This window comes from Mauremys reevesii, linkage group 1, assembly GCF_016161935.1.
Source record: "Mauremys reevesii isolate NIE-2019 linkage group 1, ASM1616193v1, whole genome shotgun sequence".
Lineage (NCBI taxonomy): Eukaryota > Metazoa > Chordata > Testudines > Geoemydidae > Mauremys > Mauremys reevesii.
Genome location: NC_052623.1, coordinates 62,126,554 through 62,140,097, shown reverse-complemented (window position 1 = coordinate 62,140,097; position 13,544 = coordinate 62,126,554). Strand labels below are relative to the sequence as shown.

Genomic DNA, 13,544 nt, shown 5'->3' with positions numbered 1-13,544 from the left:
ACTCTGCGCTGATTAGGCCTCAATGGAGTATTGTGTCCAGCTCTGGGTGCCACATTTCAGGAAAGATATGGACAATTTGGAGAAAGTCCAGAGAAGAGCAACAAAAATGATTAAAGGTCTAGAAAACATGACCTATGAGGGAAGACGGAAAAAAATGGGGTTTGTTCAGTCTGGAGAAGAGAAGACTGAGAGGGGACATGATAACAGTTTTCAAGTACATAAAAGGTTGTTACAAGGAGGAGGGAGAAAAATTGTTGTTCTTAACCTCTGAGGATAGGACAAGAAGCAATGGGCTTCCGTTGCTTAAACTGCAAGGGCACTTTAGGTTGGACATCAGGAAAACTTCCTAACTGTCAGAGTGGTTAAGCACTGGAATAAATTGCCTAGGAGGCTGTGGAATCTCCATCATTGGGGATTTTTAAGAGCAGGTTGGATAAACACCTGTCAGGGATGGTCTAGATAATACTTAGTCCTGACATGAGTGCAGGGAACTGAACTAGATGACCTCTTGAGGTCCCTTCCACTTCTATGATTACCATCTAGCCTTGCCTGTCACTGCTCTATTCCCACATCCATACTCACTGTGGCTCTGCTCCCCCCCTCATCTAAAACCAATCTAGAGACTTACCATTACTTCCCTACTAAGTTCATCTGCCAACTTGACCTTTATCCTAAAACCTTCATGTAATGTAAGATGCAGCACTAGTCCCATTTCCAGAATTATGGTAAGAGATTTCTTTATGCACTGCTACAAATGTAAATTGTGAAATATCATTAAACACTGAGGAAAAGGGAAGAAAAAATACTGAGGTAAAATGAGACTGAAATGACACCTACGATTTAGCATGAATTCCTCTATTTTACAACCCTCACCTAACATACAAAGTAAATATAGACCGACATGGTAAGTACTGTGTAATCACAGGGTAATTATTTTCACCAGCTTATTTCTCTATTCTAAACTAGTCTCATGAACTACAAGTTTACAGAGCCATCAGTTAAAATTTGCCGCATTGCTGTACTGCAGTCCTAGGACCGTATGACCAGTACAGGTGCATGTGGCACCTTTGATCCAGTCAGGGTGTATTGGAAACATTTTCAAGTTACATGGATCTGCTGGTTACACACTGGAGGCAAAGCAGCCTGCAGTCCCTAATACAGCTCAAAGGTGCTTTGTTGCGTAGCCTGGCACTAACTCCATGATCACAGTGCTGGGGCTCGGAACAGCAGTAATGCAATTAGTCATCTTCTTTTTAAATGATTGGAATACTATTGAAGAAGTAGGAACAAAGGGAACCTTTTGTGGACAAAGCAGCGGAGGAAATGAGCATGTGGAACCCCCTATTATGGGGTGAGAGAAACGTTACTGAAGCTGGCGCCCTCTTCAGGGATTCTTATATTTCTTCTAATGATATACTAAATGGGCATTGGCTATAAGTTTGCAGACTCCTACATGGTATTGCTGGATCTACCAGTTGTTTTTTTGTTTAAAAAGGACTACACTGACCCAAGTACTCTCTTGTCCATAGTACACATTATAGCAACTTATGCAAGTTCTCCATCCTTTTAAAATGGCAACATACATAAGGACTAATCTCTGAATTACTTGTCAGTCAAAATTCTTACATTATCTATTAGTGGACAGTACAAAGCCAGACCTGAAGCGGAGCTCTGTGTAGCTTGAAAGCTTGTCCCCCTCACCAACAGAAGTTGGTCCAATAAAAGACATTACCTCACCGGCTTTGTCTCTCTAAACTGAGCAACAGGCAGCATGGTAAAATAACACAGCATTTCCTACTTCACAACCAATCCATGGACATGGAGATGCCAGGCCTGTCAAAGCCAGCGACAACCTTGTTTAGGAAGGTCCCAAAAATACCCAGTGGAGAAGGCATTGCTTTCCAGTGAGTCTTCCTAATGCTGCTATCAGAGTTCACAACTGACATTGCAAAACCAAGACAAGCTGTGGGAGGCAACACCCCAGAATTGCTTAGAAGAAAGATTTAGGCAAAGGTGGTCAGACAAAATAGCTGACTGATTGGAAATTATTAGTACATGGTACCATACTGATCTGATGAAAAGCTGATATTAAGCCAAGTGGCAGAGATGTCAATCAGAGGAGAGATGTTTCAAGTCCTCCCTCTTGTTTGTTCTTATTCTCACTTGTGCAGTGTCTAAAATTGACAATTTAAAGTCCTTAGGGCAATGTCCTTGTTCAACTACTCATGCTACCAATCTCCTAGCACATCTTTGAAAGTGGTATTAATAATCATGTCAGCCTTTTGTCCAGGATGGTTAAGCAAAAAAAGTGGGGTTTTTTTTTGTTGTTGTTGTTTTTTTTTTAATTATGTGTTTAGCATGTCACTCACTTCAGGCATGGAATGAGTGTGTTTTGTTTGGGCTGACCCTGGCAAAATCTGCTTTATTATGAGATTGGTATTATTTTTCTGCACAAGTGTCTGTTATCCTGTTGCAGTCACAAAGCCGGGTTTGAAGGTGTCTGGCAGTCATTCTTTCAGTCTGTTTTTACTATGTTTCAAATATGTGGTGATGTCTTTTCTATTAGTTAAGATTTACATTACTCATCTCGGCAGAAGCATTAGTCCACAAGGACTTAGTGAGGATAAACTTCCACGTACAATGTCAGCACTCAGTTCCCTAAAACAATAATGAACTAACTGTGCCATTTAAACACAGCCTACGGTAAAAAGTGGTGTGTGGCCACACCTCCCCATGGAGACCACTGGGAGATATTCTGTGTCATGGAGGCAGAATACCTCCTTGAACGATGCAGTACATAGGGGACTCAAAACCACTACTACACTCCTTTCAATGGTGTGCCTTGCCAGCTTTTTCTTCTGTGTGTGCCAGGCCAACTCCATGGAATGGCGCCGATGAGCAGAACAGAGTCTTGATTCCACCTCCCTGCTCCTCCAAGAATATGGAAGCAGTGCAGATACAGCAGTTATATCTGGCCCTTACATGGGCCTCCCAAGGTGGGGAAGGTCCTGGCCCCTTCTCAGTTTGTAGAATGTCTGTGCACCGATTTAAGAAAGTCACATATTTTATTAAGTCATCAAAATTATTCAAGAAAACTTTCACTAATTTTGTTGACTCTGTAGCTTGCTATTTGAATTGTGTTATTGCATTGTGATTGATCACATCAATCATATGATTTACATCTGTTTTGTGATCGGATCAATGTAATAACCAATTTGCAAACATACTCTAAAAAGCATGCTGATGTTTTGGTTTTGTAATTTTAAATTTAGCACCTCGAGCCCAGACAGGATTTCTTTTAAGTTGTACTTAAATCTGGATACAAACAAAATAAAGAATTGTGAATACTACGAAAGGTAGTTCATTTAACTATTCGCACAAATATTCATGGAATTTATTTTAAATATTTGCCTAACTCTGCTTCTGAAGAATAAAAACCTAAAGGCTGCTGCAGCCTCAGGTTCCTGAACTTTAAAAGAAATCATTCTCTTTGTTTTAAATTACCTAAGAACAAGACACCTGAGTCTGCATAGCAATTACTCTCTTAGGCCACAATCCTGAAATTCATTGTATGTCCCAGACTGCTGCACCCATGCAAAGTCCCAGTGACTTCATTAGGGTTCTGTGTGGGTGTAGTAGCGTGTCTGCATGCAAGAAATTGAAGTGATCAAGGCCTTAAAATTTGAACCTGCTTGGTCCTCCAAGATCCCCAGGGAGAAGGCAATGAGTACCATGTAGGACTGGACTGTATAACTGCCAATATTTTAAGATGAATCTATGAGAAAAGCTTAGCCATAGTTATAGATAGGACAAGCAGCGTGGTGTGTAAGGACCAAATTCAGAGCAGTAGATGAAGTAAAGAACATTGTGAATGACTAAAATGATTCATCCCATATATTATTTTTTAAGGGATTATATGTGATACATGGCTAATTTTAGTTTTAAATGGTTATACAAAATGCCTTGGAACATCAGGATGAAGGACATCAAAGAAAAAGAAATCGGGATTAAATTAAAGACTCGACTGACTGTATCCCTGCTGTGAATCCAGTCACAATCAGACCAGGGATGAATTTAGTCCTCTCTATCTAACAGTAAAAAAAAGCAGTCTACTAGGAAAAAAAAACCCCAATCCCTGTGTACTATACAGCATCCAACAGTCTAAAGCCAGTGAGGGAGGAGTGCTGTTTTAAGCCCAACATTGTAACGTTCCCATGGACATCAAATAATTTACCTTAAATGTAGCAAAGGCATCAGAAGCGATGTCAAACGTTGACATTTCCACATATTTGAAAAAGTCTCTGAACTGTTCTGAGAAAAGGATGATTTTGGCAAGTGGCTCATGCCGGATACATTCTCTCAGCATAATTCCACAGCGTAAGGCAATATGTGGTGCTTCGTACCTAGAGTATGAAAAAGCACCAGACAAAGAGGGTTATTTTAAGCATAAATGGGCAATTGCCTACCACATATAAGATGCATCTACCAACAGAAACACATACTAGAAGGCCCTAATACAAAACACTGGATCCAACCTTCATGGCTTGGACCCATACTTGAGAAACATCAGCTGTATCAGTGGATCTCAAAAAAAATTTTTTTTTTTAACTGGTGACCCCTTTCACATCACAAGCCTCTGAGTGCGACACCCCCCCCCCAATAAATTAAACACACTTTTAAATATATTTAACATTATAAATGCTGGAGGCAAGCGGGGTTTGGGGTGGAGGTTGACAACTCAGGACCCCCCATGTAATGGCCTCACGACCCCCTGAGGGGTCCTGACCCCCAGTTTGAGAACCCTGAGCTATATAATTAAGGTTGTTAATAGTACAAAAAAAAAAGGAGGGGGTGGTGGAATGAAAACTAAAATTTTTGAAATACTTACATTTCCACTGAAATTTTTATGTTTGGCCTCTGCTGGTGATTTTGGGGTGTGTTTGAAAATTTTGACCAGAATTCCTTCACCATTTTGGAATTGAGAGGGTAAATCAAATACAGTATATTCCAACCCCCTTTTAAAATAATTCTGAGACCCTTAACTTTTATAAGTAAAATATATACCGCCTCATAAACCATGTTTTTTCCCCTCTCCACTCTGCAATAAGAAAAGACTCCACTGGAACACTAATCTCTAACAAGCAAGAGAGGAAGAGTTTATCCATGCTGCCTCTTCAGTGTCTGTCTCTCTGCAGTTCTGATGACCTATTCTGTAGCCTGGGAGTTTGGGCAGAATTTTGTTCATCTCAGTCTCTGTGGAGATTTGTTCAGAAGACCAGCATTTGGTCCTCAAGTTGTAACCACCTTATGGCAAACACACTGTATTGTACAGCAGCAAGCACACTTGTAAACCCTTTGGGGGTGGGTGGGAGGGAAGTCATCTCTCTCTAATTCCTATGTAACACATTGCATCTCTTAAGTCAAAGTGCATACTGAAATAAAGCATGCAAGGTTTCAAGAAAAAAATAGATGCGATTTAGCCAACCAAAAACCCCCAAACCACCTCCCCCTGCAACATTTAAATTACTACGCAAAGAACATGCTTTAACAATGTTCATTTAGCTGAAAGTGACAGGGTCCAAATGAACAGAGAGGAAACTCTGCTTCAATAGGTTAACTACAGTCTATCAAAACTGCCTGTTAGCCAAAGCTTATTTGCGTTATTGTTTCTCTGCACAATTAATTTCTACTGTCAGGCTAAAAAATAAGACAGACTGCCATCTGTGCTGAGAGTGAGTAGGCCTTTCAAATTCACCACCAGCTTCCACGTTAAAAAGAATGGTAGTGTTTCCAGAGCATACTAAGGCTGCATATTTCCATGTGATGACTACAATAGCTGGCCTAGTGAAAAATAAACCACTGATTCAAAAGTCAAATGAAGCTCCTCTTGCCTCAAACTAAAATAAATCCCAAGCAGCTGATGACAATCAAGCATCTCTCTATCATTTGGGGGGCCATTTGCACACTAAACATACGACTCTTTATATAGTAAATGTCCACAGATGTTTTCTGTTAAGAGTTTCCTCTTCTCTACTGCATCAGGTCACATTAGTACAAATGCACATTTTCAAACAGAAGAGGCCGAGTCACTTCTAGGAGTGTGGCCAGGAAATGTTTAATGGCTGGGCTGGGGAACATTTTAGGAGGAATATAAATAAATTATATCTCTGCCAACACAATACACTTCCAAAAACACAAGTATCATTGTAAGTAAACGCAGTAGAACCCTTAAGTCAAACGCTTCATTATTCAGAATTTGGTATGTCACTGGGGCTACATAAGTAAGGCAAGTTGTACTTGGCTCCTGAAATGTACCTGAAAGAAGATTACCAGCTGTCTGGCCATAATTAGCACTTTGTCTGCAGCAGCAGTTCCATTCCGAGCCACTGTGGAATTTAACAGAGAACCAGGAGGGAAAGTAATCCATTACCAGATGCTAATACAGCATTGTTGGTGATGATGATTAGTTATTATTAGCTGATAATATGCGCAATGGTGTAAAGACACAAAATGAAGCTCCTACCTGCTCTGAAGAACTTACAACCTAAAAGTTAGACACTGAACACAGGATCCACTGGGAAACCCAGAAGAAGAAATCACTTTAATATTTACAACTCATTTTTGTGGACGCTGTGAAATAAGCAAGTCAAAGAGAGACTTGAAGGAGAATAGAAGTCACTTGGCACAGTGGGGCAGGATAGAAGAAAGCACAGAGATAAAAGGTGGAAGAAGGAGACAAGCAGGGCATCAAGACTGGAGGGGCACAAGAAGAGACTTCTTGACAAATTGCCATATCCCCCTCAGCTTCTTAGGCCTGATCCTACACCACTAAAGTCAATGAGAGTTTTGCTATTGACTTTAATGAGCACAGGATCAAGCCTTTAGTGATGCTATAATAGTACAGATATAATCCCTGTTCAGAAAGGAGGCAGCAATGGAATACAGCACAGAAACACAGCATGGCAAGGTGGCCCATGGAGATTTTGAACTCTGATTTCTTTCATGTACAGAATGCCATCCTAGCACCTGAACTGAAGTCTGCTGTAATTTTCTCTGGTACAAAGTTATACATTATTTTACATCACAGGGGACTGAATTCATCCCTAGACTAACACCACCAAATGCAATGGATTCCAATGGACATCAGGGATTAATTTGGCCCAAGGATATTTTCTAACATATACCAAATGCTTCATTCATTTGAAGTCCTATTTGCACTCTGCAAATCGTACTGAGCCTCCATAAAGGGAAAATAAAAGACCATTAAAGTTAGTCCCCTTGGCAGCAGGTAAGTCAATTATCCTATTATTTTTATAATTACACACACACACACACACACCATTTGCAGAGTGTTTTTGTGAAACTGACAATTTGGGAGGGATTAACTGAGAAGTAAAATGAGGACGGAAGGTAATAGTTATCTCAAGCTGGCAGTGACACTGCAGTATTACACAGGAAACGCTGGGAAGGAGAGCTTATTCGGGAATCTTCCCACTTAACAACAGAGCTCACATTATGCAGTGAAAATAGTGACCTTTTGTTGTTGCTGCTGGGAACTGACTGTCAGGTGGCAATGGAAATTTTTCATTCAATACTATGCAAACAATGACTTGCCTTCATGATAGTTCTGAGCTGTTTTTTCCTACCATTGTGTGTAAAACATACATCCTGATTGACTTATTTTTTAAATAAAATGTATGCCAGAGACAGCATCCTATAATTTTATAACAGAGATGGACAAATGCAGGGAGAGAATACTTGTAGCATTACTTTGGGTTTCAGTTTTTCTTCCTTTTTTAAATGAATTTTGTAATGAAATATATTATTATATTCACAAGAAAATACATAATCAATAAAAAAAGTAAACAAAGGAAATACAGGGCTAAGTTAAGCACATAGACCCAATCTTGCAATTTATGGCACATGAGCACAGAAGACTGGTCACATGCTACAAATTGTATGATTGGGGCCCTACCCCTACATTAGGCACTTATAAGTTGTGGAAGTTGGAACTCAACCCTGAAGTTGGATCCATGCAGATAAGTGCCCCTGTGTTTGCTCAAATGTATTACAGGCTCAAGGCACCTTATTAAGATCTCTTGTATAAAAAAGTTCTATCGATCAAGAGAGAGCACAAAGAGTTCTATAAAGGAACAGAAAGCTGTGTTCGAGTCAAAGGCAGATACATGGCATGGTTTCCTATCTCCATGGGAGTTCAACAAGGCTGCATTCGGTCACCGTCTTTGTTCAATACTGGTATTGATTGGTTGATAGATAATCATAGAATATCAGGGTTGGAAGGAACCTCAGGAGGCCATCTAGTCCAACCCTCTGCTCAAAGCAGGACCAATTCCCAACAAAATCATCCCAGCCAGGGCTTTGTCAAGCCTGATCTTAAAAACCTCTAAGGAAGGAGATTCCATCACCTCCCTAGGTAACCCATTCCAGTGCTTCACCACCCTCCTAGTGAAAAAGTTTTTCCTAATATCCAACCTAAACCTCCCCCACTGCAACTTGAGACCATTACTCCTTGTTCTGTCAAGGAGGCAGTCATCGGTAGCATTGAACTGAACACTATTCTGCTTTGAGATCTTGAATACACCAATAACATTGTCTTGTTGGCTTAGTGTGGTGAATTGCTGCAGCTAACGGCTGATCTGGTTGGGAAAGAAGCAGTGCATGTTGATCTGGTAATTAATCTGGATAAAACTAAGACCCTGACCATTCCCATCAAGCAGCCCCCAGATCCATATTACAACCAGCTCAGTAAAAATCTGTCCAGGTAGCAGGTAGCAACCAGGGCCGGCCCCAAGTTTTTTGCCACCCCAAGCAAAAAATCCCCCCACTGGCCTCGCCCCAACTCCATCCCTTCCCCGCCCCATTCCAACCCCTTCCCCAAATCCACAGCCCTGCCTCCTCCCCCGGGCATGCCACATTTCCCCTCCTACCCCTCCCTTCCTCCTGGGAGGGAGGGGGGAGAAGCGGAGCGGCGGCAAGCTCAGAGGAGCAGTTGACAGTGGAGCGGAGGTGGACTGGGGGGGGGGGGGGAGCAGTTCCTCTGCCCCCCCCCGGGTTACTTTCTGTGGCCTCCCCATGCCCCCCACCACCGCAGCTCACCTCCGCTACACCTGCTCCCCTGAGCACGCCGCCACCGCTCCGTTTCTTCCCCTCCCCCACGCTTGCCACAAAACAGCTGATTTGCGTGGCATGCCTGGGAGGGAGGGGGGAGAAGCGAAGCGACGGTGCACTCAGGGGAGCAGGCGGCAGTGGAGCGGAGGTGAGCTGGGGGGAGTGGTTCCTCTGCCCCCCCCAAGGATTACTTCCTGCAGCCCTCCCCGTGCCCCCCACCACCGCAGCTCACCTCCACTCAGGACCTGGAGTGCCGCCCCTTGGAAAGTGCAGCCCCAAGCACATGCTTGGAGCGCTGGTGCCTAGAGCCGGCCCTGGTAGCAACTGTCAAATACTCGGGCAGCGTCAGACAGCACTGGAGAATACTCAAAAGATGTAGATACTTGGATAAGTGCCGACTGAAGCACCCATGGAGAAAAATTAGCAGGTGCTTAGTACCCAGAGGGAGCCAAGCTCCCCCTCTCCACTCCCGCCCGCAGGCAGCTTTTCATTTGTGCAATGTACTCGCAGGCAGGGTACTTCAGGATTTGACCACATAAACATTAAATAGGCAGTACTTTGAATGTATCAAAAAGAAGAAACTATATAAGTGAGCTGTAAAGTATTTCCTTTGGGAATTTTGTTTAACTTATTAACAACCAACTCACTTCGTAGACGATGCCCAAAAAATGTGTGCATTTTTGCACATCTTTTGTATATGCAATCATTACAACTGGACATGAAAGTCACATGCAAATGCCAAATTTGTGCCGACAAATGCGTTCTTGATACAAATAAGTGAATGGACCTCATGCCTTGCTTTATTAAAATCTGCTATATATATTTTAATACTATTAAATTTAACAAAATGCCAATATTTCATAGAGAAACAAATTGGCATAATCATTAAGACTAGTTTTCTGAAATAGAGTATTCACCCAATACATAATCTGTAGCTTGACATTAATTAAAATTCAGCAACAACAAAAATCCATATAGCTGGCTGGCTGGCATCCTTTTGAGAACCTGCTGCCTCCGTGACTCAGATTAACAGACATAAAACAAATCTGAGTTTCAAGGTTAAGGATAAATTGAAGTTAAACTATTAAATCCAATGATATGTTAAGACCAATGAGTGGCTCAGTTTCTGTATTTATCCTGCAAATTTATCAAAAATGGTGGGCTCAATCCCGCTCCCATTGAAGTCAACCAGAATTTTGCCACAAATTTCAACAGGAGCAGGATCCTAATTTGGAAAAAATCAGGAAAAAAAAATTCCAACTAGTAATACAGTCAAAGTCCAATTATTATTTTTTTTTAAAATCATTACCAGAGCTGTGAGCACGTTGCCAGCTCTTGTGATTTCATTGTGAGCCTTGCAATATTTGGGATTTTTCTTAAAGTCCGAGCTCATGGAGCTATGTTGTTATATGAAAATCCCAGAGTGCATTTTTTGTAAACAGTAAGTTGCTATCCATGGTTGCAGAGAAAAGCTTGAAAATTAAAACCCTAAAGGCTCAAAAAAGGTAATTAAAGACCTCCAAATGTATTTTTTCAATCTCAATTTTCGGGGCCTATCTCGTGATTTTTGAATGCCTGGGTTTAACAGTACTGCTATTTTATGGTTAAGCAAGATATTATACTGGTTATATTTATTAACTGACCAATATAACGTCTTATTTTTACATAGTAACTTTCATCTAAAACAATCCTAAAGCTCTTTATAAACAATGGCCTATATTCACCCTCCCCCAGAAAAAAAAAAGAAAGAGTGATCAGAAAATAGCTGCTTTCAAACCATGGAAAAGCTACGATTCTCAATATAAGGGCAGGGAGAACAGAAGCCTCAGAGAAGTTTGGTCTCACTCATGCATTCCCATGCATCAATGCAGTTAACATCCCCTCTGTGCTGCTGCCTAGCCCCCTTTCATGGCAGCATAGCTCACCTTGGAAGCCACTGAGCTGAGCACTAACTATGAGACGGAAACCAGAGGGAGAATTCATGCTGAAAAGAGCAGCGTTAACTTCTGCATTGATCTGCACTTGGAAATATGCTGGTTGTTGAGAGGAACATGTTCCCTGATTCCCTCCCCCTCTCTGATGTCAGTCCAGAACTCAGAGCCCCAACCGTGCAAAGTCCATGTGGTCACGAGGGGTTGTAGAACATGTCTTTCAGACACCACTTCCTTTCTCGTAGTTGTTTGTTTCTCTATACAACATGCAACAGTCCAGAATTTGGCCAAATATTTATAGGAATCATTTTGCTCACTACCAAAATGCAGCCACCTGTGAAGGGAACTCAGCAGTTCCTTAGCTGCACCCATCAATCCTACACAACAGTTTAGGGCAGGAATGGAAGAGAGTATCTCATGGAAAATAGAGGCGGAAAGCAGTCAGAATATAATTACCCCAATATGGAGTTTGGCCAAGAAATCATGGCCAAATAAATAATGCAGGTACAGTACTGAAATATGTACAAGTGTCCACTTTAGTAGCAAGTCAACAGAAGCCAAGAAATCTGAAATTAAGGCTGAAATTTCATCCACTTTTTTTTTAAACCATCGTATAAGGTAGATCAAATGTAATACAAGTATTCGCCAGACAATCCTGCTTAATGGAAATCAAACTGAGATTAAAATGAACACCCACCCTTTTAGAAGCATAAATAGGATATGTGGATGGGCACTAATGTATTCCACAGTAGGGCTTCGAGTGCCAATTTGTCTTCTCAAGATGTTGTTAAATATCTGGGACACATCCTTTTTGCCCTATTAAAGAAACAAAACATAGTTGCAAGTGTGAAAACATGAAAGAATTTGATTATTCATTAGAGTCTTTATTTACAATAGGAAAAGAGACCCAAAACAGAACAAGTCAACACCAACTTGCCCTAGCTGTCTCTCTTTGCTGTTGATCCCCTCACATCTTATTGCTCGAAAGATGGGTGCATCTCCAATGGCTCAACAGGATCCTTTGGTTCCCCCATCTATTTGTTCTGGGCAATACCAATTCCACCATTTGCATTTTCTTTTGCCAAAAGTGAAGACAAAAAACAAATCTTTTGTTCTGTTAATTAGGAACGTCTCACCAGTGATGCACAGCTGCTCCCTTAGCCCCCAATTTCTGAGTCCTCACAGCAGCACTCAAACCGAGCTCCCGATGGGGCAGAGCAATGTATGGTTTTGACCCACTTGGTCAGACTAGACATTTTTCCTTTTATTACTATCACAATCAAAATGATAGCTCAAACTTAGCTAACTCTTATTCTTAAAAACCCCTAATATACAGCAACGTGCCTGGTGTACTGAAGGACAGGACTACCATTCCTCTTATAATCTTTATGTTAACCTTAAGTATAAGACAAATGTTATTGTCATTATCTGTGTTCTGTTTTTTTGTTGTTGTTGACTCTGCTTTATTCCCCCAAAACTGGATGAGATTGGTCCATAACTTCGCTGAAGCCCTGAGGAACCCTCCCATTTTCTCCTGCTATTACCCCCCACATATACATCTTCTGAATCTTGTACCGCATTAGTCATCATCATTCCAGTTAAAGACTTCTGAGAAGGCCCTTTTGAGCCATTTTATAATCACCCAGAGAGGTTGCTGTTGCAAAAGTGGAGAGTCGCATTAAAGGTCTTGTAGCAGATAAATATTGGGTCATAATACTTTCCTATGGTTTGCACTGTCCATTATTTATAATCTGTATAATATTCATAGAAGCATTACAAGAAGACAAACACATTCCTTGGCTGGGAAATTAATGAAGGTCTCCAGGCAAAGGGCAGATAGTTTCATACAGAGGAGAATTTTCCTAGCTTCATCCTTGCAAATAAATCACTCTCGAGAAGGACTGAATATTCTGCCTTCCTAGTTGTTCCAGACCAGCTGGCCTGGAGAGTAAGAGACTAAGAAAGGGAATCAAATCAGTAGGATGGCCCATCTGCTGTTATTTGAGATATTCTTGACACTTGGATATTCCTGTAATTAAGCCAACTTCTTTTTTAAAATTTTCCCTTTTAAACTGTAACACTCTCCACATAAATCCGGAATGCTGCACAATTAAATCCATAAGTCATGAGACGTGTTCCCAGGAGTTCCAAAAGTAAGTACACAATGACAATAATCCAGAAAAGAAGAGCTGTTGAAAAGGGGAGACAACATTGGCCAGAAATGTAAATGATCTTAGCTGCATAAGCACAGGATTTGGGGAGAGATTTCTCAGACCCTTGGGACTGCCTCTCGAGTGTCTGGAGTCCCAGTGACATCAGTGAACACTGAATAGACTACAGAAGAAAACAGATATGAGGCTTGTCCCAAAGACGACAGATCCTGAGCCCACCAGCATCCAGATTCCTGCTAAGTGGGGGATATTATTTTCTTGATTTAAAATAAATGTATTATGTTCAAATGTCAGACAGAAACCCATGTATGTT

General features: G+C 41.3%; 1 protein-coding gene across 5 annotated transcripts in view; it reads right to left on the bottom strand.

Annotated features, from left to right (window-relative positions):
* Positions 1–13,544, bottom strand: part of CAB39L (calcium binding protein 39 like) — a 96,922-nt gene that overhangs the window by 22,150 nt on the left and 61,228 nt on the right. For all 5 annotated transcript variants that reach the window (XM_039520357.1, XM_039520353.1, XM_039520355.1 and 2 more), the window contains 2 exons: positions 11,758–11,876; positions 4,235–4,403 (listed from right to left, as the gene is read on the bottom strand). In XM_039520357.1, the coding sequence (XP_039376291.1) occupies positions 4,235–4,403; positions 11,758–11,876 (288 nt within the window). The remainder of the gene's footprint in view (positions 1–4,234; positions 4,404–11,757; positions 11,877–13,544) is intronic.